Source organism: Emiliania huxleyi (genome assembly GCF_000372725.1).
Source record: "Emiliania huxleyi CCMP1516 unplaced genomic scaffold EMIHUscaffold_45, whole genome shotgun sequence".
NCBI lineage: Eukaryota > Haptophyta > Isochrysidales > Noelaerhabdaceae > Emiliania > Emiliania huxleyi.
In genome coordinates, this window is record NW_005198611.1 from 645,965 (window position 1) to 669,484 (window position 23,520).

The 23,520-nt window shown below is 65.6% G+C and overlaps 8 protein-coding genes across 8 annotated transcripts in view; 1 reads left to right on the top strand and 7 right to left on the bottom strand.

The window, feature by feature from the left end:
- Positions 1-2,368, bottom strand: part of EMIHUDRAFT_451556 (hypothetical protein) — a gene marked incomplete at both ends in the record, with an annotated part of 10,409 nt that extends 8,041 nt beyond the window's left edge. Inside the window, one exon of the mRNA XM_005768769.1 lies at positions 1,907-2,368. Coding sequence (XP_005768826.1) covers positions 1,907-2,368 — 462 coding nt within the window. The remainder of the gene's footprint in view (positions 1-1,906) is intronic.
- Positions 2,369-4,912: 2,544 nt separating this feature from the next.
- EMIHUDRAFT_416147 (hypothetical protein) lies at positions 4,913-6,693 on the bottom strand. The gene is made up of 3 exons (XM_005768770.1): positions 5,662-6,693; positions 5,466-5,575; positions 4,913-5,390 (listed from the first exon to the last, which is right to left on the bottom strand). The coding sequence occupies exons 1-3, from the start codon at positions 6,673-6,675 to the stop codon at positions 5,150-5,152; spliced, it is 1,365 nt and encodes a 454-aa protein (XP_005768827.1). The 5' UTR covers positions 6,676-6,693; the 3' UTR covers positions 4,913-5,149.
- A 402-nt stretch (positions 6,694-7,095) lies between these two features.
- On the bottom strand, positions 7,096-9,599 carry EMIHUDRAFT_41308 (hypothetical protein; the record flags this gene model as incomplete). The annotated part of the gene is made up of 3 exons (XM_005768771.1): positions 7,096-7,464; positions 7,849-9,293; positions 9,371-9,599. Coding segments are annotated over 3 exons (2,043 nt in total), but the record flags the coding sequence as incomplete, so codon positions are not given.
- A 407-nt stretch (positions 9,600-10,006) lies between these two features.
- On the top strand, positions 10,007-11,778 carry EMIHUDRAFT_436587 (hypothetical protein). Its single transcript, XM_005768772.1, has 4 exons — positions 10,007-10,539; positions 10,613-11,063; positions 11,137-11,275; positions 11,351-11,778. The coding sequence occupies exons 1-4, from the start codon at positions 10,078-10,080 to the stop codon at positions 11,595-11,597; spliced, it is 1,299 nt and encodes a 432-aa protein (XP_005768829.1). The 5' UTR covers positions 10,007-10,077; the 3' UTR covers positions 11,598-11,778.
- A 2,814-nt stretch (positions 11,779-14,592) lies between these two features.
- On the bottom strand, positions 14,593-15,041 carry EMIHUDRAFT_210806 (hypothetical protein; the record flags this gene model as incomplete). The annotated part of the gene is made up of 2 exons (XM_005768773.1): positions 14,593-14,686; positions 14,728-15,041. The coding sequence occupies 2 exons, from the start codon at positions 15,039-15,041 to the stop codon at positions 14,593-14,595; spliced, it is 408 nt and encodes a 135-aa protein (XP_005768830.1).
- Positions 15,042-16,472: 1,431 nt separating this feature from the next.
- Positions 16,473-17,613, bottom strand: EMIHUDRAFT_451559 (hypothetical protein; the record flags this gene model as incomplete). Its single annotated transcript, XM_005768774.1, has 3 exons — positions 16,473-16,769; positions 16,951-17,069; positions 17,337-17,613. Coding segments are annotated over 3 exons (629 nt in total), but the record flags the coding sequence as incomplete, so codon positions are not given.
- Positions 17,614-20,386: 2,773 nt separating this feature from the next.
- EMIHUDRAFT_210810 (hypothetical protein) lies at positions 20,387-21,139 on the bottom strand (the record flags this gene model as incomplete). The annotated part of the gene is made up of 4 exons (XM_005768775.1): positions 20,387-20,440; positions 20,511-20,754; positions 20,926-20,963; positions 21,119-21,139. The coding sequence occupies 4 exons, from the start codon at positions 21,137-21,139 to the stop codon at positions 20,387-20,389; spliced, it is 357 nt and encodes a 118-aa protein (XP_005768832.1).
- Positions 21,112-22,297, bottom strand: EMIHUDRAFT_436589 (hypothetical protein; the record flags this gene model as incomplete). Its single annotated transcript, XM_005768776.1, has 4 exons — positions 21,112-21,628; positions 21,696-21,799; positions 21,959-22,007; positions 22,205-22,297. Coding segments are annotated over 4 exons (281 nt in total), but the record flags the coding sequence as incomplete, so codon positions are not given.
- Between the last annotated feature and the right edge of the window lie 1,223 nt (positions 22,298-23,520).

Below are 23,520 nucleotides of genomic sequence, written 5' to 3' on the forward strand. Positions count from 1 at the left end.
GGGAGGGGGGCGGAGGGGTCCAAGAGAGTGTTGCATGCGCTCGCACACCTCGCGCAGCGTGCTAGGCGAATCTCGGCGAATCTCGGCGAATCTCGGGTGATCTCGCCTCGCGAAGCGTGCTCGCGACCAGCGCGGACGGCGTGCGCAGCGCGGCGCTGCCCGCCGTTGGGCCGGAGAGGGCGAGGGAGGACGGAGAAGGCGTCGGCGGCGGCGCTGCTGCTGGCGCCGCCGCCGCCTCCTCCTCCTCCCCCTCCTCCTCGTCCACTTGAGTCGCGTCCCTGCGGACGTGTCGCGGACGCGTCAGGCGCACACCCCGTCGGCGGTGCTGCGCGCGGAGACGCGGACAGGCGAGTTGAGGGAGGGGGCACGTGGTCGGCGAGGGGAGGCGGGGAAGTGTCTCGGAGGTGTCTCGGAGGTGTCTCGGGAAGTGTCTCGGAAGTGTCTCGGAGGTGTCTCGGAGGTGTCTCGGGAGTGTCTCGGGAAGTGTATCGGAAGTGTCTCGGGAGTGCGTTGCGGACCCGTCGCCGCCTCCCAGCTGCGTCGCTTCGCCGGCAGGGCCCTCCGGCGCGGGCGGCAAGCCCCCAGGCAGGCTGGCCGGCTCTCCACCCCCCTCTCCCGCCCCCTCCTCCTCCGCCCCCTCCTCCTCGCCGTAGTCCGGAGTCGGGTCGCCGACGGCGACGGTGCCGCCCGGCCGCGCCTCGTGGGCCACGTGGGCCTCGTGGGCCTCGTGGGCCTCGTGGGCCTGAGCTCGGGCGGCGGGCAAGGGGCGGGCTGGCGGCGGGCAAGGGGCGGGCTGGCGGCGGGCAAGGGGCGGGCTGGGGGCGGGCAAGGGGCGGGCTGGGGGCGGGCAAGGGGCGGGCTGGCGGCGGGAGGAGAAGGAGGGGAGCGGGGCGAGCGGTCGGAGGAGAGGGTGGCGGAACAGGCGCAAGGGGAAACGGAGGGGCTGTATGGGCGGAGAGGGGAGGGGAGGGGGGAGGGGGCTGCGAGGGAGCGATGAGAAGGCGCTCAGCGCGGCGCACGGTCGCCTCCTCCGCCTCCGCCGCCGCCTCCGCCGCCGCCGCCTCTGCCTCCTCCTCCTCCTCCGCCTCCATGTCGACGATGGTTGCCTCGTAGTCTGCCTCTCCCAGCTGCGTCGCCTGCCCATGCGGAGGGGAGAAGCGTCTCTACACGCGGGCGTGGGCCAAGTGGTGGGGCTGCCCCCTCGCATCTCCACCTCCTCTGGAGACTGGCGGCCTTAAAGACGGGCAGCAGCAGCCCCCCACGGCAGACAGAGGGCGGTCTAGGCTCAATCCCCGCTCACTCCCGGCGAGATCTCGCCTCGGGGTCCGCGCGCCGCCCGCCGCCCGCCGCCGCGGCCGCCACCGGAGAAGCGCCCGACCGCTCCTCCTCGTCGCGCTCCTCCTCCTCCGCCCCCTCCGCGCACGGCTCGGCTCCAATCTGCGTCGCGTCGTCCATCCCCGCCTCCGCCTCCTCCGCCGCCTCTTCTCCCGCCTCCGCCGCCTCCGCCGCCCCTTCTCCCGCCTCCGCCGCCCCCGCCGCCGGCAAGACTGCCTGCGTCGGAGCGTCGAGCTCCGGCGCCACAGCCGCCGCCGCTGCGCCGTCCGCCCCCGCGCCGGCCTCGGCTGGCTGCGAGAGCTGCTCCGAGCAGACAGGCCCGCCGCTCACTTGCTGTGTGATATCCACTTGCTGGGTGAAGGCCTCCTCCGCCTTGGCCGCCTCAGTCGCCGGGGGGCCTCCGCCGCTGCCGCCGCCGCTTCCTGCAGTGCCGGCGGCGGCTTGCGTCGCGGCCGCGTCGCCGGACGCGTCCTCGTTGACCGCCGCCTCCTCCTCCTCCTCCTCGACCACCTGCGGCGCGCGCGCTTGGGCGTGAGTGGCGTGTTGTCGCGGCAGTAGGTACTGCGGCAACACGCGAGGGCGCCTGCGTTGCTGCCGCGTTCACCGCCGGCGCCTCCTCAGCGACGGATGTGGATCCGGGGCCGACGATGCGAATACGGACGTTTCCGATCAGCAAGCTCTGGCCGAAACGGACCCGAGTCAGCGTCTTCGCCAAAATCTTGCGCCCATCCACCTTGACGCCGTTCCGCGCGCTCGCGTCGAGCTGCACAAAGGTGATGTACTCGCCGACGCCGGTGCGCCGCACGACGAGCTCTGCGTGCCGCCGCGAGACGCTTGCCGCATCGAGGGTCACTTCGCAGCTCGCGTCGCGCCCGATCCAGAACCGGTCCTCGGTCCGGCCGGGGTCGACAAACAGAGGGTGGCTCTGCTCTTCGCCGCCGTCGCGCATCTCAACGACCGCCCACTGCTCCGCGTCGCCGTCGTCCTCCTCGGACTCGTCGTCGATGACCTGCGTTGCATCGTTGTACTCCATGCTGCTTGGCCGGTGGACGCGCTTGCCGCCACTCACAGCGGGTCGAGGGAAAGAGAAATTAGGGCGTTCCGCTCCTCTCTTCATCATATCTCTTCTCATTCTCAAGACATAAAGAACTAACCCCGAGAAACCCTTCGGGTCACTCCTCATCGCAAACCCTGTCAAGCAGTCCTCCTCCGGGAATGTACGTAAGAGCCACATTGAAGAAATCGCAGGACGCACTCTAGCCGCCCAGCCGTCATGCCCGCCTCTCGCTCCCGCGCCAACGCCGCGCGCCGCACGCCGCCGCCGTCTGCTGACAGCGCGCCGGGTGGTGAAGTCCCAAAGAACGTCCTGAAGGCGGCTGAGGACGGCCGCTTGGGACCAGTGCGATCGTGGCTGAATGTCGGCGGGAAGGCCGACACTCTCGCTGAGCAACCCTCTCAGGTCAGCGGCCGCACGGTTCCATGCACCCTGCTGATACTCGCCGCACAGAGCGGGCACGCGCAGATTGTCGAGCTCCTCCTGAAGCGTGGCGCGGACATCAACCTGCAGAACAGTTGCGGCACCTCTGCGCTCAACGCTGCCGCCTTCCGTGGCCGCGAGCGGGTGGTGGAGATGCTGCTGCAGCACGGAGCGGAGATGGACACCCAAAGCTCCGCCTGGGCGGCGCTGGCAACGGCTGCCCGGGGCGGCAAAGAGCGGATGGTCGACCTGCTGCTGCGGCGTGGCGCAGAGATCGACCTGCAAGACAAGAACGGTGGCACCGCACTGATTCTCGCCGCCTGCTTCAACCGCCCCGCCGTCGTTCTCCGCTTGCTGCGGGCGGGCGCAGGCATGAAGTTGCGCGATGCGGCGGGCGCGACGGCGCTGCAGTTGGCCAAGGAGAAGGGCCACGCCGAGTGCGTCCAGGCCTTCAAGACGTACCTCGGGGAGGTGGCTGCGCGCCGGAGCAAGGCACCGTCGGCCGAGGCAGGCGGCGCAGGCGCGGCGGTGGGTGCGAGTGCCGCGGCCTCTGCTTCGAGCGGCGAGGGCGGCGCGGCGGAGGTCGAGCCGAGCGGCGGGGCGGTGCCAGAGGAGGTTGTGGACGCGGCTGGGCGAGGCCATGAGGAGGCGGTGCTGGCGTGGCTCGACGGCGGCGGGCGGGTCAACGCGGCGTTCGAGTACCTCTATTCGGACGGCCCTGTGAGCGGCATGACGCTGCTGATGCTCGCTATGGCACATGGCCACGAGGGGCTGGCCGAGGCGCTGCTCCAGCGCGGTGCGGATGTCTTGTTGCAGAACAGCAATGGCGGCACCGCGCTGACTCGCGCCGCCGCGTACGGCCGCGAGAAGCTGGTCGAGTTGGCGTTGCGGCACGGCGCGGTGATCGATCAGCAGACCAGCCACGGCACCACTGCGCTGATGCTTGCCGCTTTCTTCGGCCATCCCGCCGCCCTCCTCTGCTTGCTGCGGGCGGGCGCAGACGTGACGCCGTGCAGTGCAGATGGCAAGACCGCGCTGCAGCTGGCCAAGGAGAAGGGCCACGCCGAGTGCGTGCGCGCCCTCGCGGAGCATGCGGCGGCCGAGAAGGCGGCGGAGAAGGCGGCGGAGGAGGCGGCGTGGGCCGCGGGAGCGGCGGAGAGGGCGGCGCAGAGGGCGGCGGAGGAGAAGGAGGCGGCACGGCACGCCAAGGAGCTGCTGGCGGAGGTCGAGGCGGAGAAGCGCGCCAAGGGGAAGAAGGGCAAGAAGAAGAAGAAGGGCGGCGGGGCGGGCGCGGCGGGGCCGTCGCAGGAATCTGAGGAGGGTGCCGAGGCGCCGTCGGAGGCAGACGCAGCCGAGGCGGCGAAGAAGGCCGAGGAGGAGAGGCTTCTCCTGCTTCTCGAGACGCTCACCGAGGAGAGGATCCGGTTCGGCATCACGGCGGAGAGCCAGGCGGCGGCGTCGGCAGAGGTGGCCGAGGCGGCACGCTTGGCCGAGGAGGCGGAGGCGGCGGAGGAGGAGGCGGAGGAGGAGGCGGAGGCGGAGGCGGCGGCTGAGGCGGCGGAGGCGGATGCCGAGGCTGCACAGGCGGAGGCCAGGGCGGCGCAGGCGGAGGTCAGGGCGGCGTTTGAGGAGGCGAAAGCAGCGCTGGAGGAGGCCACCACAGCGCTGGCGAGGAAGGAGACGGCGCTCGAGGAGGCGAGGGCCGCGACAGAGGCGAGGCGTGCTGCTGCAGCCGCTGCGATGGCCAGGGCGACCGCCGCCAGGATGGCAGCGGAGGCGGCCCAGCGCTCATAGCGCGAGCTGCTCAGAAGAGGCGCGTGGCCACCCTGCGGACTCTCTCTCTGGGTGGAGCTTGGGAGCTTCCATCGAGGACGCGCTCGCCGTGCACTGAGGTGTGTGCTTGGGTGTCGTCGCTGTTTACTTGAGCCGGGGAGGACAGGGGGGGGGGGGGCACGGGCGGGGCGGACAGTCTCAGCTTTTGTGCGGCGACATATGTTACAGATAAAAAACTGTTCGGTCTTCAAAAAGGCAAAACACAGCGCTCTCGAGCGGTTGTGTCATGTGTGTGGTCACTTGGGTGTGCATCCCTCACAAGTCACATATATTAAACGAGATCAAGTGAAGAAAATATGGAGCCCCAACGGAAAACCGAGAGGATGCACTCACCCTCTCTCCTAACCCCCCCCCCCGGACACGACACGCCGAGTCCGAGGCACGCGCTATATTGTATTGAACACTACATGCATGCAACGAACTACGAAGGTGTGGTACTGAGGCATCTCTCACTGTAGGGGGCGCAGTTGTGGTCGACCGCGGCGCGCGCCAGTGGCGCGCCGCTCAGAAGGACTCCTTGTGGAGCACAAAGCGCCGGGTGGTGTCCGACTTGTTCATCTTGCTGGTCATCGCCGCCAGCTGCTTCCCGATGGCGTTTGGCCCGCAGAGGAAGACGCCGACGTCGCTGGTCGGGAAGCTGTCGCCGATGCTTTGGCCGATGCGGTTCCAGTTTGGCCGGCCCGCATACTGGTTGTACTTCTCGTCCGCCGAGACTGACTTGAGGTTGACCTCGCCCGTAATGTACCTGACGGCGACAAGGAAGCATCTCAGCCGCACGTGGCAACGCGCGTCTCGCAACATCTCTAGCTGCGACGCGCACGTATTCAGCTCAAAGATGCCCGCGAGGCTCGTGTCCTCGAGGATGTCGACGAGCACGTCTTTGAAGGAGAGGAACTCGCGATCGTCGCGGCAGATCCAGTAGAAGACGACCTGCAGCGGGCACGTGGAAGAGTAGAGTGGAGAGCGCGCGCGCGCGCGCGTGTGTGACCGGGCCACAGGGGACGAGGGAGCGCCACCTTTTTGAGCGGCGACTCGAGGCGATCCTCCCGGGCCTGCTTGGCCAGCGTCTTGAGGATGCTGGCGAAGGGGGTGACGCCGATCCCGGCCGCCACGAGCACCATCACCTCGAAGTGGAAGACCTCCTCGCTCGCACTACCGTACGGGCCGTCCACAAAGAGCGTGTGCGGGATCGAGATGGCCTGGCTCTTGCCCGGGTCGTCGTTGGCGAACTGGCTGGTCGCCGACACCAGCGTCCCCGGCCGGGAGAAAGTCTTTGCTCGCCCGCCCTCCTCCGGGAGCAGCATCTGCCGCAGCGCGTAGGTCCAGTCCATGTCGGACCGGCACCGGATGTGGAGGGAGAAGGTCCGCTCCTCCGGAGAGGAGGAGAGCGTGAATGGGTGCCACTCCGCGGAGATGCCCGGCGCCTGCAGGAAGATGTACTGGCCCGCCTGGAACTTGAAGCGGCGCCCGCTCGCGAGGCGCATCGTCAGGTGCAGCACGTCCTTGGTCGGCGAGACCGCGCGCAGCAGCTCGACCGGCTCCTTGCCGCGCAGGCGGCCGATGAGCTTGTCGACGAGGATCAGTCCCACCGGGAAGAGCGAGTACGCCCAGAAGGCCTTGCTGTGGGTCCAGAGGAGCACGAGCACGGGCACCCAGAGCTTGTGCACCTTGACAAAGATGGAGTGTCCGCCCCAGTCCTTGCCCCACTTGCGGCGGCGGAAGCGCTCGAGGCCGGTAAACATCATGGCGATCATGCAGAGCGCGATGAGGTGGCCGCTGATGCCGGTCCACGTGCCGACCGCCTGCCTGGCGATCGGCTCGCCGGAGCCGAAGGCGCGGTGCCACGCGAAGCGGTGATAGTGGCAGGCGATGTGGCCGAGGGCTGCGATGGCCATCAGCAGGCCAACAACCTTGTGGAACCATCGCGTGTCGTCGAGCGGCAGCATGGGCGCGACCGGAGTGGTGCGGAGCCAGGACACGAAGTTGCGGAGGACGGGGAGGAAGATGAGGTTGCACAGGACGTCGAGCATGCGGCCAAAGGCCTTCGCGTGGGCGTAGCTCGGGGCCGCGTCGCCAGCGTCGAGAGCGAGGTAGTAGCCCGCCAGGTACAGCAACCCGCACAGGACGAGGAGGGCGATGGTGAAGGGGAAGCGGCCGATCTGCGAGCGCTCGTACAGGCGGCAGCGGAAGCGGACGATGGCGGCCACGCACGGGCCGACCTTGCGATCCAGCCAGCCCTTCTTGCAGACGATTGACGTGCCCGCCGGGTGGTCGCGTTTCAGCTCACTCGCGAGGTGGATGGAGCCGAAGCCGGCGACCGTGTTTGTCTCCTTGCCGATGCGGATCCTGTCACCGATCGTGAACCCGCTGTGATCGGTCGTCTGCAGGACGGTGTCGCCCGCCGCGGCCGGCGCGCTCGACGTGGTGGAGATGACCGCGCCCGGGTAGAGGTGGATGTGGCGGCGGCAGAGGAAGAGGCAAACCTCGCAGCACAGGAAGAAGAAGACAATGCCCCCGAGGATGACCGGGAGTTTCCACGGGTGGACGACGATCGACCCCTTTTGACTGCGGTTGCTGAAGTCGTTGTTCCGCGTCGACATGTAGCTGTAGGTGGTCGTCTCCAACGAGAGCCAGGGGTTGAGCGGCACCAGGCCACCGTCGAAGTAGCCCGTGGCGGCGTTCAAATCCTTGCAGTTGTTGAGACAGTTTGCGTTATTGCGTTCATTCTGGTTGGTCGGAAAGGGGTTGTTGTTGAGGCACTGCCCATTATTGTTTCCATTCGGGTCGATGTTGTCGTCGCATAGCCGGCTGGGGACGCACTGCTGCCCATAAACGAGCTCAGATGCCCTCGGTGTCGCTCCCACCTCACTCAGGCGGCGCCCGCTCGGAGTAGTCGGCGGCGAGGGCGAAGAAGAGGGCGGCGGCGAGGGCGAGGGCGAGGGCGGCGGCGAGGGCGAGGGCGGCGGCGAGGGCGAGGGCGGGAGCGGCAGCGGCGGTGAGGGGGAGGGCGGAGTCGGCGACGGCGAAGGCGGTGGCGAGGGTGGAATCATGCCGGGTGGGTAGCAGGTGTACTCCTGCTCAAGGTAAGCAAACCTGCGCACGGTCTCCTCGTCCTCGAACAGACTCGTGTACGGGTACTTGCGCCAGAGAGGGAACTCGCGGTTGTACGCGCCGGTCGCCACGTCGTTGTAGGCGTGCTTGACGGGGACATTCGTGCCGCGTCCCGTCAGCTCGACCAGGTTGGTTCGGTCCGTCATCTGCCGGCCGTTGCCTGCGTTGCCGGCACTGTTGGCGTCACTTCCAGTCCACTGGAAGTGAACGCAGTCGCCCTCGTACGCGTGCAGCTGGTTTGGCACAAAGTCGTACTCCACGGACGGGTAGACCTGCACGATGTTCCCGCGCCGGCCGCGGACCCCAACGTTGAAGATGCGCGCAGGCCAGCCGCAGCGGCCACCGCTGGGCCGCTTCATAATCTTGAAGGTGTGCGAGCGGTCCTCGAACACGCGGCCGATCTGGGCGGTGTTCGTGTTGAGAGCGAGCGGCGAGCCCGTGCCCAAGACTGTCGCCCTCGACTGCTGAAACCCGATGAAATCTCCATCCGGGTTATTCTTCACAAGTGCGTCGCCATTGTTGTAAACGCTCGTGACGGCGTCGTCCGAGGAGCCGCGATTGAGAAACCCCTTCCAGCCGTCGAAATCGGCGGTCGAGATGTTGTACCGAATTCGGAGGACGCACGTCGCCTCGTCCTTGCCCAGCGCCTTGAGCGCGTCATCTGGGACCTTCCAGCGATAGCGGTTGGCCCCGACGTGGCGGGTGCCGCCGCTCTCGTGCCAGACGTCCCTGTCGGCGGCGTTGCCGAGGTGGTTGTCGCGGCTGAAGGGCGCCTTCTCGCAGTCCGGCGGCCAGGTGTCCCAGCTCCCGCCCTCGATCCACTTGCCGGGCCTGAACGTGCCGTCGTTGTCGGTGATGCCCTTCTCGCACGCGACTTGGTTGTTTGGGCCCTCCACCCGAGGGCTGTTGTTGTTGTCTCTCGGCCGGCCCCGAAGCTGCCTGCAGCGCCCGTCCTGCGAGTCGTAGATGGTCTTGTCGCAGCAGCGGCCATAGTCCTTGACGTTTTGCGAGGCAGCGCGGTAGAAGTCGCAGTGGTCCGGCGTGTCGGTGATGACAGCAACGTCTCGCCACACGGTGGGGTGCCAGTAAGGGTAGTAGTCCCGCTCCTCCGGGCACTCGAGGCCGTGGCGGTCACCGTTCGGGTTCTGCCTGGTCGTGATGGCCCGGAGCTGGTCTTCGTTGTTTGGATTGAGCCGGTCCGCGGTGTACAGACCCTTGTTCCGCTCCCTGTAGTAGCAGTCCTGGAAAGTCCAGAAGGGCTCGTTGAGCGCTCGCTCCGGTTCGGAGGATGTCTCTTCGGTGGGAAAGAATGTCTCTCCCTCGCGGTCGCCGTTGTTGGTGTCGCCGTTCGCAGCGCCGTTGCCCGCCGTCCGCTCGTACCTGTACCCGTCCCTGATATCGGGCATCGAGTCCTCGCACGCGTATTGGATAACAAAGTTGCATCGGACGTTGCCGTCGCGATCACCGCAGCCGTGCTGGTTGGTCCACTCCAGATCGAGGTACGAGCTCTCGTAGTACTTGAGCTGGCCCTTGCCCGCTCCAGGCTTGTCATAGTCGTAGTTGTTGTTGGTGTCGCTGCAGCCGGGCGGCGCACAGTTGTCGCCAATCTGATACCCGCCGGCCTGCGGCGGCGGCGGAGGAGGTGAGGGTGGCGGAGAGAGAGGTGGCAGAGGCGGAGGCGATGGAATGCCCCGTTGTTTTCCGAGTCGAAGAGCCGGTCGGCATTCTGCCGGTTGTTGCCCACCTCGTTGAGCTTGTTGTTGGAGCCGCGTGGGTGGTGCAGGTAAACGTCGGCTACAGCGGAGCGAGAGGCGAGCAGGAGGGAGAGAGCGATTCGACTCATGGACAGCGGCGAGTCGCCGCGAAACGACTCAACAACGTGAGCGCGCCAGCTGAAGTTCCCCGTTTAGCGAGCGTCCGGAGTGAATTGAGACCGTGTGTGAAGAAGCTCCAAGGCCTCCAGGACACGCACCTCACCCACGCATCATGCAAGCCACGGAACGCACCGCACGTTCGTTCTCGTCTCGAATGCCCCGTTTGCACCGTTTCTGCTCGCCGCCTGAGCTCGGGTCAGGAGTGATCTATCACCCATGGCCGAAGCCACCCGTTCAGATTCTGCCCCGTTCGATGCCACGAAGATCATGCTCGCGTTTTAGCGGCTCAAGCGGCAAATTCATGGAGCTGGGCTCTGCCGCCGAGGCGCAGCGAGACATGGAGCAGAGTCAGCACACGGGGTTTTTTGTTTCGCGAAAATCAAGGTGGACTGCGCTCGCTCGCTGGCTCGCCGCTCGCTCGCTCGCTCGCTCGCTGTTGGCTAGGCCATGATTTCGCTGTTGCTTGCCTGCTCCGCCCGCATCGCATTGGTGGACCCACCCGACAGCCGCTCCAGCCGCCTGCCCGCGCCCGACGGGGATCTCGCGGTGCGGCCGGCGAGGCGGCTGACGCTGCTGCGGGGAGGCGGCGCGGACGGCTGGGAGCAGATCGGAGCCCGGCCGGTCTCGATCGACGAGGAGCGCGTCTTTGCGGGCCGCGCCTTCCCGATGACGCTCTCTCCGCTCCTGTCCGGCCGCACCACGCTCACCGAGTGGGCTGCCGAGCACCGAGAGGAGCTCCTCCGGCTGGTGCGCGAGAACGGTGCGGTCCTGCTACGCGGCTTCGGCGGGATGGAGACGCCGCAGGGCTTCTCGGACTTCGTCATGGGACTGCGGCTCGAGGAGTTCGGCATGGGCTGCTCGGCGGCGCCGCGCACCGAGGTCGCGCCCGGCGTCTTCACCGCCAATGAGGCTCCGCAGCGAGAGGAGACGCGCGTGTGCACTCTTCGAAGAGCGCGGCTCACACCTGCTGCCGTGCGGACAGGCGCCGCCGCAGGAGAAGATCCCCTTCCACCACGAGATGGCGCAGTGCGAGGACAAGCCCGCCTTCCTCTTCTTCTACTGCGAGTTTCCCGCCCAGACCGGCGGAGCCACCCCAATCATCCCCTCCAACGCCGTCGCGACCCACCTGCGCGAGGCGTGCGGCCACGCATTCTCGGCCGTGCGCCCGGCCACCTCTCGGCCACCCCTGGCAGTCTGTCGGCCGTCCCTCGGGCCGCGCCCGACTCTCCTCCTTTCCCTGTGCGAGGCGCACCCCGCGGTCGCCCAGCGGCTCGCGGCCCGCGGCATCCGGTACGCGCGCACGCTGCCAGCGCAAGACGACCCTCTCTCGCCGATCGGAAAGTCGTGGCGGACGTCCTTCAACACCGACACGCGCCAGGGCGCCGAGGCGGCGATGGCGGCGGCCGGCACGACGTGGCGCTGGCACGGGAATGGCGGGCTACACGCCGCCGCAGTCCGCCGTGCGATGTGAGCAGCGTCTTCTTCACGCGGCGGTGCAGTGAGCAGGCGACCTGTACACCGAGACGAAGCAGATGCCCGCTCTCGTCGTGGACGGGCGGTCGGGCAAGGAGATGTTTTACAACGCGGTGATCGCGGCCATCACCGGCTGGGAGGACGGGCGCAACGACCCGCTCAAGGCGATCCGGTGCGGCGGCGGCGAGCGGCGGCTCGATGCCGAGGGCTGTGAACGGCGCCTCTTCACGGCGGCGGGTGTGGGCAGGTACGGAGACGGCGAGGAGCTCGACGGCGAGGCTGTGGCCGCGCTGCTCGAGACGGGGGAGTGGATGGCGGCCCACCGCGTCGCCTTTGCGTGGCAGAGCGGCGACGTGCTCATCATCGACAACCAGGCGGCGATGCACTCGCGCGAGACCTTCACGCCGCCCCGCCGCATCCTCGCCTCCCTGTGGGGCGAGGCGCTCCGCCGCCCCGAGGGAAGGGCCGAGCCAGAGCGACAGTCCTCACGCTAGGGCATGGAAGCTACGGCGAAGGCGCACACTGTGGAAACATACTGTGGCCGCCATTCTCTTCCGTCTTCGTGGGTGGCGCGTGGTGCGCCTGGCGCGAGTTTCGGAGTGCTCTGTCTGTGGACAAATGTGCTCGAGTACAATTTGTGATCGATCTGGGGGCTAACGATTTTTTGCGATGGGACTCGAGCGTCTGACGTTCATACATGGAAATCTCTGCGCAACATCGGAAGATCCTTGGACTGTAGATCGTAGATGCCTTTTAGAGACCTCTCTTAAGTGGCAAATCTCCTGCCAAGAGCTGCAGTAGATTGAAGAACTGGTGGAGGCAAATCTTCTCCGGTGTAGATGCTCGAGAGGAGTCTGAGATCTCGCGTTTGGTGCGTGCAGTCGCTTGAGATCTTGCGACAGACGTCAGGGGCGGGGAACCCGCAATTTGAGATGCTGAGGGCATTTTGAGTTGCAAAAAATCAATTTAGATTGCATTTTTCAACTCAGAATGCCGAGTTGACTTTTCGCATTTCAAGATTAAAATGGCGCCGCAGGCTCCCCGGTCCGTCCGCGCACAGACCACAGGAAAAAACAAAAATCTATAAAACATCTATCAACACCACTAGGCTCTAGGGGGTGGGTGGGCTCCGATCTCCCCATCTCCAATATTCTCTAATCCACAGCGTCGTCATCTTAGGCCGGGGATCCAGTCAGATCTCCGATCTCCATCTTCAATCTCCAATCTCCAACGTCGTCATCTTAGGCCGGATCAGATCTCCGATCTCAATCTCCAATCTCCAATCTCCAATCTCGATTCGGGGGCCCGGGGGAGGAGGGGGGCTCAAACCTTCAAGGAGATGCAATTTGGATTCATTCACACTGACCATCTCTCATCTCCAATCTCCAATCTTCTACTTGGCCACTGTCGCCGCCGGCAGCAATCTACGACCTCCATTTTCAATCTTCGATCTCACATCTGGGGCGGATGGCTGGGCGCTAGGATCTACAATCTGCATTCTCCATCTCCTATCTCCACATTTTGGCCCTGTTGCTGCTCAGAGCGATCTGCAATCCACAATCTCAATCTTCGATCTTTAGTCTTGAATGGGGAACCGGACAGGACGGATCTACTGGCGAGACTTGGGCGTGTCCGTGTGAGAGATCCGCTAGGATCTCCAGTCTTAATCTACATTCTCTACCCCAACGATCTACTGGTCTTGCGCAGAGATTTCCATTACTCCTGACGTTTACACCTTCAAACCACGACACACAACCCGGATTTTACCTTCCGAGAGCACCATCATCGGGCCATTGCCTCTGGGCCGGCGCGGGGCCCCCCGGAGGCACCGTGCGCCGCGCCGCAGTGCGGAAACGGGGCCCCGGCTCCACTAGTCTCCACTAGCACCAACTTCCCGATTAAGTACGGTTAAGTAGAGGGCAGATTTGGAAAGATCTCGAGGAGTACATACAGATAGACCCTCCAACCATCAGAAATCTCCGACCTGATCGGTCGTACTGACCGCCGACAGATCACTCCAGACAGCAGACAGGCCGACGTCTGCACGCGGCCGGCCGGGCGAGAGGCTTGACACGATCCGACCCTGCGACCCTGACGCTGCTGCTCTAGCTATCAGCCATGCACTGCTGACTGCTGCCACAATGTGCGACCTGTGCTGGCCCACTTGGCGGCCTTCCCGGTCAGTGGTGAGGCGCAGTTCAGAGCTGTCGATGGCGCGATGCCGCACTGGTCCCACATTGGTGACACGATACCACCACGTTTGCCGGTCCAAGAGAGAGGCACCGGCGCTGTCCTGAGAAGGTGCGTGGTCCCTCTTGACTGCCCATGCGCGCGAGGCTGTGTAGGCATAGCCTCGAGAGTGCCAGCAGCCAATCCGAGGTGACGCGCATTGCGCCAGAAGCGTGCACACGATGGAAGGACACCTTCCTACTGGCCGTACGATCAGGTCGTCACTGAATGCTTGATAACAAGGCCGCGAGCTATGCAGGTGATCAATTGTGCATCATGGCACGGTCAGCTGCGCCGACAGGCTGTCGCAAGGCGTGATAGCATGGCCGCAAGTACGCCGAATTCCCATGAAAACAAGTAAAAAACTCCAAAAAAGAAAAACAATCCAAAAAAATCGGCGCCTGCGGCGGGCCATGGGACCCCATCTCCCCCCCGCATGGACACCCTCTGGGGCCCCCGCGCCGGCCCAGAGGCCATTGCGTATTCATCCTTGCCACCGACGTGCGGTGCTAACGACCCTCTGCCGCCGCCCCCACGCCGCCGCTCGCCGCACCTCCGCCCTCCGCAGCGCCGCCCCCTGCGTCGCCCTCGGCCACCTCGTCGTCGAGAGACCCCACCTGCATCCCAGAGAAGCGCCGGTGCGGTGAGCCGAAGCTCTCTCGTCTCCGCTGCACTCCCTCTCCCCCTCCCCTCCCCTCCCCTCCCCTCCCCTCCCCTCCTCTCCTCTCCTCTCCTCCCCGTCTGCCTCCTCGTCGAGCGTTCCCTCCGCCACGGCCGGAGAGCGAGCGGAGGCACTGCGCGCGAGCGCGTCGAAGCGCACCGCCGACGCCGCGACCTATCGACGGCGAGATCTCGGGTCAACCTCGCGCCAATCTCGCGCTAATCTCGGCGCGTCTCGCCTCGAAGCGCGACGCCGTGGCGCCAGGCGGCCCTCGGCTTGGCCGGCCCGCGAGCTCGCCAAGCAAGGTGCCTGAGCCGCGGTGGGCGGGCGGTGGGTGGGCGGAGCGGGCGAGAGGCGGCAGGGCGGACAGAGGCTGGCGCAGGGCGGGTCCGGGCACTCGCCGTGGGAGGGAGAGCGGCCACTGCGGGGTGGGTGTGCGGGCCGGCGGGGAAGGGGCGCCTTCGACCATCACCATCTCGCCGGGGACGAGCTGAGGAGGCCGGGAGGGAGAGGGAGAGGCGGCAGGGCGTCAACAAGCAGGCGGCGCCGTCTCGCGGGCAAGAGGGGCGGGAGCGGGGCCACAGCCTCTCCTCTCGCCGTCAGAGCCGCCGCGGCGCCGCGCTCTCGCACACGCGCGCGCCCAGGGCGGGCGGGGCTTGCGTCCGGGGGTTGCTGCGGCGGGTGCTTCCTGCTCTGCAATGAGCGCGAGCGAGCCACGGGCGCGCACGCGCCACCTCATTCGCGGCGGTGGCCGCTTGTCGCTGAGAGCCTGCCATTCGGAGAAGCGCGGCACGGTCGAGCTGAGCCAGAAGTAGCAGGTTGGCCGCCTCAATGGCGGCAGGCTCTCTGCAGAGGCTTCGGCTGCCTCTGCGGCGGCGGCGACAGCGCTGTCTCCGCTGGCGTCTGCCTTATCCACGCCCTCGAGGCGCGGCGTCGACTGCACGCGCCCATAGATGATGAGCTTGTGGTAGGAGCGCGGCCGCGCAGCCGGCCGCAACCGACCAGCAGCGGCGAGGCGAGCTGCTGAGGAGGCCGCGCGGGCGAACATCTTCTTCAAAAGAAGAAACAGCGGCCCGGCAAAGGACCTTTAAAAAAGATTCTCTCCTTGTTGCTCGCCGGCGTCAAAATGTGCGGCTGCAGCGCCGCGGGGGGAAGAGGCGCCGAAGGACATGTCCGGGACGCGTCTGGTGGCACCTCGTAGGCCCGCTAACAAGCACGGCGACTTTGACGCCATGCTCGACGGGCCGTCGAGGATGGCGCGTCGGAGGCGGTGGTGGTGGCGCTGCTGCACACTTACCCCGAGGCGGCCAAGGAGAAGGACGAGCGCCGGAGGCTGCCGCTGCACCGGGCCGTCGAGGATGGCGCGTCGGAGGCGGTGGTGGTGGCGCTGCTGCACGCCTACCCCGAGGCGGCCAAGGAGAAGGATTTGGTCGACCTCACCTGGCTGGAAGAGCTGCCGCTTCGCTCCCGGGGCTCTAGCGAAAAGCGGCGGGCTGCCACCGTCGCAGACGCTGCCGCCGCCGTCGCCGCCGAGAGGAGGCCGAGCAAGAAAGACAAGCAGAAGGCAAAGCAACGCAAGAAAAAAGCTGATCAGGCTGCTGCCGCTGCTGGTGGCGAGGCAAGCGATAGCGCGCCAGGGGCATCAGCCAGTGGCGTCGACGTCGTAAAGGAGGCGGCAGAGGCGGCCTCCGCTGCGCTAGCTGCGCGCAAGGAGGCGGTGAGTTGGTACATTGATCACGCGGAGAGCATCCACGACGCAGCGTCCGATCTCGAGGCGAGACTCCACAAGGCTGCGGAGCTGGAGGCGGCGCGCAAGGCGATCGCTGAGTCGGAGTGCATGACGCGAGCCGTGTATGCACGGTGCCTGCGCGTGCTGCTCGATAGCGACGAGATTGATGGGCAGGACGTGCTGCATATTATCACCTCCTCAAAGGGCGGTGCCGACCACCCGGACAACTACCTCTACGCGCCTAGTTACACCTCCAGCCGCCCACTAGCTTTGGTCGGCGACTACGATAGCCTGACCGCCTTCGCCGCCGGCAAGGCAAAGACCGTCAAGGCCATCCGGGTGTCGCGCATGTTCGGCAATCGCATATCACCTGACCACGACGTCATCGACGCCAAGGGCAAGGCGGTCAAGTACTACCAGCCGCAGCACTCACAGGACGACGAGGCGGAGGCGGACTGGCTTTACTCCATGGGCCAGAAGCTGATGGCTGCCTCCCGGGCTCCCCCTCTTGGCGCTGTCTAGTGTCACGATGAGATCCGATCAAAGAATCTAGTCTAGTCCGTGTGTACTGTCAGTGTCACCTCTGTGTTCTGTGTGTGTCATCATAATTTATTTCTCCTTGCAAGTTGCATGTCGTCGTCTCGCGTATGATGTGTGCGCGTGCTGAACGACCTTTCAACCAATGAGAGGCGCCTCACAGTCCGCAACGAGACACAGTCCGCTTTGCTTTGCTATCTCTTTAAAAACTGCTAATTTGTCCCGTCGGGCTTTTCCCAGCCTCATGCTGCCCCATATCGCTAATTCTGGCCACAGCTCACCAACCGCCACACGCACACAGCCCACAGGGCGCCCCCGCTGTGCGAGGTCCGCACACGGCGCGGCACACAATGCGGGCGTCTCTCAGTTTGCGCGCACCGACGCGATCGTGTCCTCCGCCTTGGTCACGCCGCGGCTGACGTACGGCGCCGCGCGGAAGACGATCTCGGGGTAGAGCAGCACCGCCGCGCCGCCGCCGCCGAGGAGGGAGTTGCGCGCAACGAGCCGAAGCTGCGCAGGAGGGAGGGCGCGAGGCGTGTGGCGCGATGTGGCGGCGTGCGTGGTGCGTGGCAGTGCGTGTTTGAAGGAGCCGCCGGCCCGCGCGCGTGGCTGTTTTGCGTGCGCGTGCGCTCGTGCGGTGTGCGCGCGCGTGTCGGCGGGCGGCGCGAGGGTGGTGGCGAGGCGTCCGCACCGCAGTGAGCTTGCTTGTGCGGAGGTGCGCGAGCGCGGGCAGGACGGAGACTCCGGTGGCGGCGGCGACAATCACGGCGGGGTACTGCCGCCGGAAGGCGAGCAGCGCGGCCCAGTGCTCTGCGCGGGTAGCGCGGAGTGGCGTCGAGTGGGTGGTCGTGCGGTGGGTGGGCTGATTGGTTGGGGTGAGTGAGGCAGCGCGTGAGCGAGAGGCAGCTGGGATGAGGGGTGGGTGCGAGCGGGAAAGGTCCCCTGGGGGGTGGGGGGTGAGTGGGGGAACGGGCGCGATGGGCTTTGCGGGTGCGCGGCGTGTCACTGCACACCCTTGCTCGCATCTGACGGCTGCAGCGTCGCCGTCACCTGCCGCTCGACTGTCTCTGTCGACACCTGAGGCCGGCGGGTTGGAGCCGCGGTAGGGAGCAGGGCCGCTGCAAAGGGTGCGGCCGAGGCTTCGGCGCGCGGGCGCGGCTGCCTTTGCCGTCGACGTGAACTCCCACGCCGACTTGCGGAAGGAGCTGACGCGCTCGCGCAGCGCGGGCATCGCCACGACATAGTCGTGCGCCTGCTGCAGCCACTCCCACTGGGCCATGATCTCTTGGAAGAGCGTCGGAGGCGCTGCGTCCTGCAGAGGAGGCGCTGCGTCCTGGCTGCTGGGCTCGCCCATGCTCGCCGCAGCCTTCAGCGCGAGGCTAGCAACGCCGAAGTGCGCCGACCAGCCGTGTGGGTCAAGAAAAAAATTCCGCGTGCACAGCGGAGAAAGCGACACCAACAACGAGGGAAACGACCACACCGGCCGTCGTATGACGCTCGGCAAGCGAGCAAGAGAGCGAATCGGGGAGAACCGGAGCCCCGGGAGGACGGAAGGTGGAGCTCTGGGACCGAGGACTAAGCAAGTGTCTGTTGCAGGCTTGACCCCAGTTGGGCCACGGTGACTAGGTGTGAATGGGGGAGTTCGGTATTCACAGTCGTTTACACTGAGGGAGCAATGGCTTTTATTATTCGGGTTGCTTTGCCGTCATCATTCAGGGCGGCGTCCTACCATGGCGGCTCAAGTCAATTATTAATATTGCTGGTGTCCGCCGTGCGAGGCGCCGTTCCACTTCGGCGCCGCCGGTCTGGCGCGGTTTCCTATTTGCAATTATTGCACGCCGCGCCGCCGTTGGGCGAACTTATCGGCAGCAACTTATTGGCGCGGTTTTCGCGATGTCTCTCTTAGCTCTGGGTCGCAATGGGCGATCCCAGGCGGGAGCAGAGGCCAGTGGCCTCGATTCTCTGATGGGCTGGGCCTACACTACGATCGAGTTCACGTTATTCCTCTGGTCGATCGCCGTGGGCCTCGCTTATGACGGTCTTGCAGCCCTTCTCACTAGCCGGGTCTACCGTGCCGGGGCTGGGGCAGTCCTCCTCTACCTGCTGGGTACCACCCTGATTGAGCTGGTGACAAGCGGTGACGGGGGACCTGAGCTCCTCTTCTTCCTCAGGATGGCCGTCTTCGTCTACTGTGTCGGCTATCAGGTTCGCGCACTCTGTGACTACACCCCTGTCCGCGTCCTCCTCCTCCTCAGTGGAGGGTACCCCTTGTTCCACCACGGGGCGGCGGCGATTGCCGAGCCGTTCCGGGACTACGCGGCGATGGGCCCTTATGCAGGTGTGCTCCTCACCTTCTCCGCCATCTACCTCGCCACGCGCTCCATGGGGCGGCACGTTGGCTACTTCATGGACACGTACATCAAGACGTACGTGCTTGAGACCCGGATCGATTCCCTGCTCCGCCGAGTCCGTGGAGGCGGTGCTCATGCTGACGAGCCTTCAGAAGAGTCGGTCTCCCTCCTCCACGCCTCTCTCCGAGCCCGCGGTGGCCTGCTTTGCACGCTTTCCGTCGCCGTTTACCAGTACGGCCTTGTCATGATCCCGCTACTAGTCCTCGGGGGGCTCGGGGGAGTCGGCGCTGTTTGCCCTTCGTGTGGCAGCTCGATCGCATCCTGCACCTACGACACAGATCAACGGTGCCCGACCATCACCATTGTCGCGACCAACGCGTCGGCGATGGCAGGCGTCGGAGTCGTGAGTACCGTCACTCTTGCCACCCTCATCCGGCCGCGCTACCTGCGCATCTTTGGGACGAACGCCCTTCAGGCCCTTGTGGCGATGCGCCGCCGCCCAGCCGCGGGCACGCCCTTCTCCATCACTGCCGATACCTCCAAGGGCGATATCGTCCAGGCCATCTCCGCCGGACGCATCTGCCAGATGGAGGCAGTCGAGCAGCTGGCCCAGCAGCTTTCTGGCGTCGAGGCCGAGGAAGAGGGGGAAGAGAAAACCCGAAAGCTTGCGAACATTACCCGCAGCCTGGACCTCCTGAGGACGCTCAAGGAGACTGCAATCCCTGACGCCGGGGGGTCCGAGCACGGTCCAACCGTCCCAACTGGGGATTATACCTTCACTTTCGCCAAGGTGAGCCGGGAGGTGGCTGACGGCGTTGCAAAATCGTCAACCACTGCGTCGCTCAACGCCGGGACGACCACCACGCAACGGGCGACCTCAGTTCACAGTGCGCGCATCGTCTACCCGAAGACCGAGTCGGAATTTGGGGCCGCACTCAACCTGTGGCTGATGATTTCTTCTGGACTGGGCACGTCACCCACCGAGCTGACTGCTTTCCTGCAGTACGTCGTCTACGAGACGATCCTCGATCGCGGACATCCATGGCAGCTTGCTGTGTGTCTATTCGTCGCCTTCATTCGCAAGGTGGAGGAGTCTGGCGGGGCGCTCTCCCTGCGCAAGGCAACCGAGGAGGTCTATCTCGCCGGCATGATGGATGAGGCGCGCCTCATTCTCGCGGCCGTGTACCCCAACGTGCAGGAGTCCGCCTTTTTTCGTACACGCGGCGGGGAGCCGCGGTCCGGGGAGACAGGCAACACCGCAAAGAAGTGGAATGGACGCTTTTCGAGTGATGGGGCCCCTTGCACAGCTTGGAACTTGGGCAAGGCGCATGTGCCGTCGATGCTCAAGCCAGACGGGACATGCAAGCACAACCACGTGTGCGACCACGGTTTTCGCGATGTCTCTCTTAGCTCTGGGTCGCAATGGGCGATCCCAGGCGGGAGCAGAGGCCAGTGGCCTCGATTCTCTGATCCCACCCTCCTCCCATATCCCCTTCTTAGTTTCACGGAGAGGGGTAGAGTGCGAATTCCGCAATGTGTGCCATGTATTGCGTCCTCGCGATTGTAACATGCGGATATAACCAAACGACCCTGTTCACAACCGCAAGTTACCTGTGGGGTGAAATTCTGAAAAACGTGCAGCACTTCTAGCCGACATCGACAAAAGTCACTCTCTAGCCCCGCGGCGAGCGGCCCCGCCGGAGGCGAAGAAAATTTTGCCATCTAGCGCACTCTAACACACATTTTTGCACAAATCGACGCCTCCAAAATAAGTCTTCACTGCAGCACGCCCTCGAGCGAGTAATGCGTCTGTAGGCCAATATAGAGCTTCTCGCGCGCGCTCCTCAGCTGGCGGTCCGCAGGGCCGCCCGGGCGAGAAGCGCAAGCCCGCCAGCCGCACCATGTGATTCACGATGATGAGCGTCTCGGCCTCGAGCAGCGTGTAGGAGCGAAGCTTGCCCTCGCACTCGCGTTGCTCGAGCCTGAAGCCACTGCGCCTTGACCACGAGATAGCCCGCGGGGATGGTGTCGGTGTGTTGACGACCGTGTCCTCGGCCAGCGTGTGCGCCTTCCCCTTGAGCACCGCCAGCCAGTAGAGCACCTCGAGCGACTGCTCGCGCCGATCTCTGCGCGGCGACAGCGGCCTGGAAGGACACGTCTCCGGCCAAGTCGGTTACGGGGAGGGCTACTACGAGGTCTTTGCGCGGGGGTGGTCGGGCGCCAGGCGCCCAGTCGATTGCCGCATAGTTCGTCGTAGTAGCCCTATCATAAACCTCTTATTCACACCTTGCACTTTGAAAAAAGAAATATCCGACCTTTGTCGAAGATCCGGAGGGTTTATCAGAGCATCACCCTGTGTCTGGGCGTGGTGTACAGTGTAATGTCCACTAGCTCCGAGTAGAGCCTTACCTTCCCACCTGCACCCCTTTCCGCCTAGCTTTTGCCAGTTGCGGATATGCGCCTCGTCTGTCTTCTCTATAGACTATACGGCCCTCTACGGCCATGTACCAATACCAAGGTACCACACATGGGCCATGTACCAGAGCGAGAGCTAGACATTTTTTATATTGACGCATGGTATGGACGCAACAGCCAACACATATGGGGATACAGTCACCAAAGGGGATACCCAGTTCTATACTCCGTCCCAGCCGGCGCCGCGGCACCCATTTGTGCTTGCAGCGCCGCGATCTGCGAGGCTTGCTGCTCCATCTGCGAGGCCTGCTGCTCCACCAACCCGCGCAGCGCCTCGAGCGCTGCCCCCTGCGCCTGCGCCTGCGTGCCCTGCGCGACAATATTCTCGGCCATGAAGGACATGACGTGCTGCGGGGTGCCGCCCAAGCCGGAGGGCGCGTAGTTGCTCGCGTCGGGCTCGAAGGCGCAGTCGTGCGGCCAGTCGGCGCCGTCCCAGAGGCCGGCGAGCCGCTCGAGGAAGAGCGCAGAGTACTTGAAGCCCCACGTCTCTCCGAGCGGCGAGAGCAGGTCAGTCGAGGGCGGGAAGGCGAGCCAGCCGGGCACCTGTGCACGGCTCGAGGCGTGAAGCGCGGGTGCGTGGGGGGGGGGAGGGAGGGGGGAGGGGGGGCGCCTCGGGCGCGCAGACGCAGGGGAAGAGGAAGCAGCCGTAGCGCACCACGAATAGGGAGGTGCAGAGCAGCACCGTGCCGATGCTCGTGAGGGAGAGGCAAGGGCCTGGAGGGGCAGGCAGGGAAGGGGGAGGGGGTGAGCATCGTGCCCCGCACGCCTGCGCCCCTCGCGAGAGGACAAGTGGCCGTGGACTGCACACGCTCCTCCTCGAGGGCTGGTTGGAAGACTAGCGGCCCGTGCTTCCGCATCTATGAGGCGCGGCACCGGTGTGTGGCGGGCAGACCGAGGGGCCGTCGATGCACCACGGGATGGCCTGCCGCGCCGAGAACAGAGAGGAGCCGTTAGACTGCTGGCCTACTTGCCTGCCGCCCCGAGACCGCCGAGGCATGCAGCCGAGGTCTCGCCGAGGTGCAGCGGAGATGCGACGGCGCAAGGCCCGTCCGACCGAGTCGGTGACCAGGACGTGTCTGGGGACGTGTCTCGGAAGTGCCTCTCTGCGCGCGTGCTCGCCTGCCAGCAGATCTCGAAGTAGAAGGCGGAGATGGGCACGACCCAGAGGAGGAGGGTCGAGAGGGTGTACTGCGTGAGGACGACGAGCAGGGCGGAGACGCCGAGCGTCCACCACAGGTAGACGTACGTCATACTCAGCTGTGTGACCGGCACGCGCGCCCCCACCACGTACGCGGACAGCACGCCGAAGAGGGGCGTGTTGGGCGTGTAGAAGCCGAGGCAGCCGACGAAGAAGACGATGGAGTAGGCGAACTGCGAAAAGGCGGGGATGAAGCGGAAGATGAGGAAGACGATGATGGCGTCCTGCGGCGGGTGTAGCGGCCATCAGCCGGGCGGAAAGTGGGCAAGGATGGAGAGGCGGAGGGGTAGGGCGAGGCATGTCTCGGCCCTCTGGCGCGGTGGAATGCGGCGCGGGTGCGGTGTGTGGGCGGTATCGGAAGCTTCTCGGAAGGGTCGCCTGGAGCGCCGTCCCCGACGACCCGATGACGATGATTGCGGGGATGGCGACGACGATGTAGGCGGGGACGATGACTCCTTTGACGGTCGTGACGACGCACCAAAAGACAAGTGTGCAGTAGGCGTAGGTCTGGCCCTCGTACCGGCTGGCCAGCGAGCGCAGCTGGATGCGAAGCAGCGCGTGGCTCTGGATGTACTGCGTGCCGACGGGGCTGTTCCCAAACGCGGTGCCGATAACGAGCAGCAGGATGACCAGCGGCAGCACGATCGCCTCTGTGTTTTGCCACACGTAGCCGATCGGGTCGTCGCGCGCCTGGTTCTGCGTGTTCTCGATCGAGTACTTGCGCGTCTTGTGCGGCGCCTGTCGCACTAGCCCCGTGAGCAGGCCATCCAGCAGGGCGATCTCGAGGAAGAGGGTGAGGACCGCGACGACGACGGCGGCCCACGAGTGGAGCTGGCAGCCGAGGGCTTGGTACCACATCATCTGCGTCACCGGCCACGAGCAGCGGCAGCCGAGCCAGTTGATCATGAAGCCGCTTGTGCCGTTGCCGTACACGGACGCCGGTTGCGGCTCGTTCAGTCCTGGCGAGCCGTCGTCCTGCTGGACGGATTGGTACGGGTTCTCGACCGCGTTGTTGATGCCAAGGTCGGCGAGGTAGCGGGTGATGGATGCCCACTGCGAGAATATGTAGATGTCCGGCGTGATCTGCAACAGGCTCCCGTCGCTGCGCCTCGCGATATAGTCGTTTTTTCCCGTTTTCGTCCAACTACCGCCGTCGGGGTTCAAGAGCTGCGGCAGGCTGACGATCACCGCGGGCAGCACCTCGTTTGGCTGCGGCAAGTCGTACGTCGGGAAGGTG

Bases quoted from the DNA above. Each gene is read 5' to 3' on its own strand.
- EMIHUDRAFT_416147 (XM_005768770.1), bottom strand. From the start codon at position 6,675: ATGCTCGACGTCCTGTGCAACCTCATCTTCCTCCCCGTCCTCCGCAAC. The intron at 5,576-5,661 runs GTGGCGCTCCCT...TGCCCGCTGCAG, and splicing joins TCGAGTCGCCGCTCAAAAAG to GTCGTCTTCTACTGGATCTG. The intron at 5,391-5,465 runs GTGCGCGTCGCA...TGTCGCCGTCAG, and splicing joins GGCATCTTTGAGCTGAATAC to GTACATTACGGGCGAGGTCA.
- EMIHUDRAFT_436587 (XM_005768772.1), top strand. From the start codon at position 10,078: ATGATTTCGCTGTTGCTTGCCTGCTCCGCCCGCATCGCATTGGTGGAC. The intron at 10,540-10,612 runs GCTCCGCAGCGA...CCGTGCGGACAG, and splicing joins GCGTCTTCACCGCCAATGAG to GCGCCGCCGCAGGAGAAGAT. The intron at 11,276-11,350 runs GTGCGGCGGCGG...GGGTGTGGGCAG, and splicing joins GACCCGCTCAAGGCGATCCG to GTACGGAGACGGCGAGGAGC.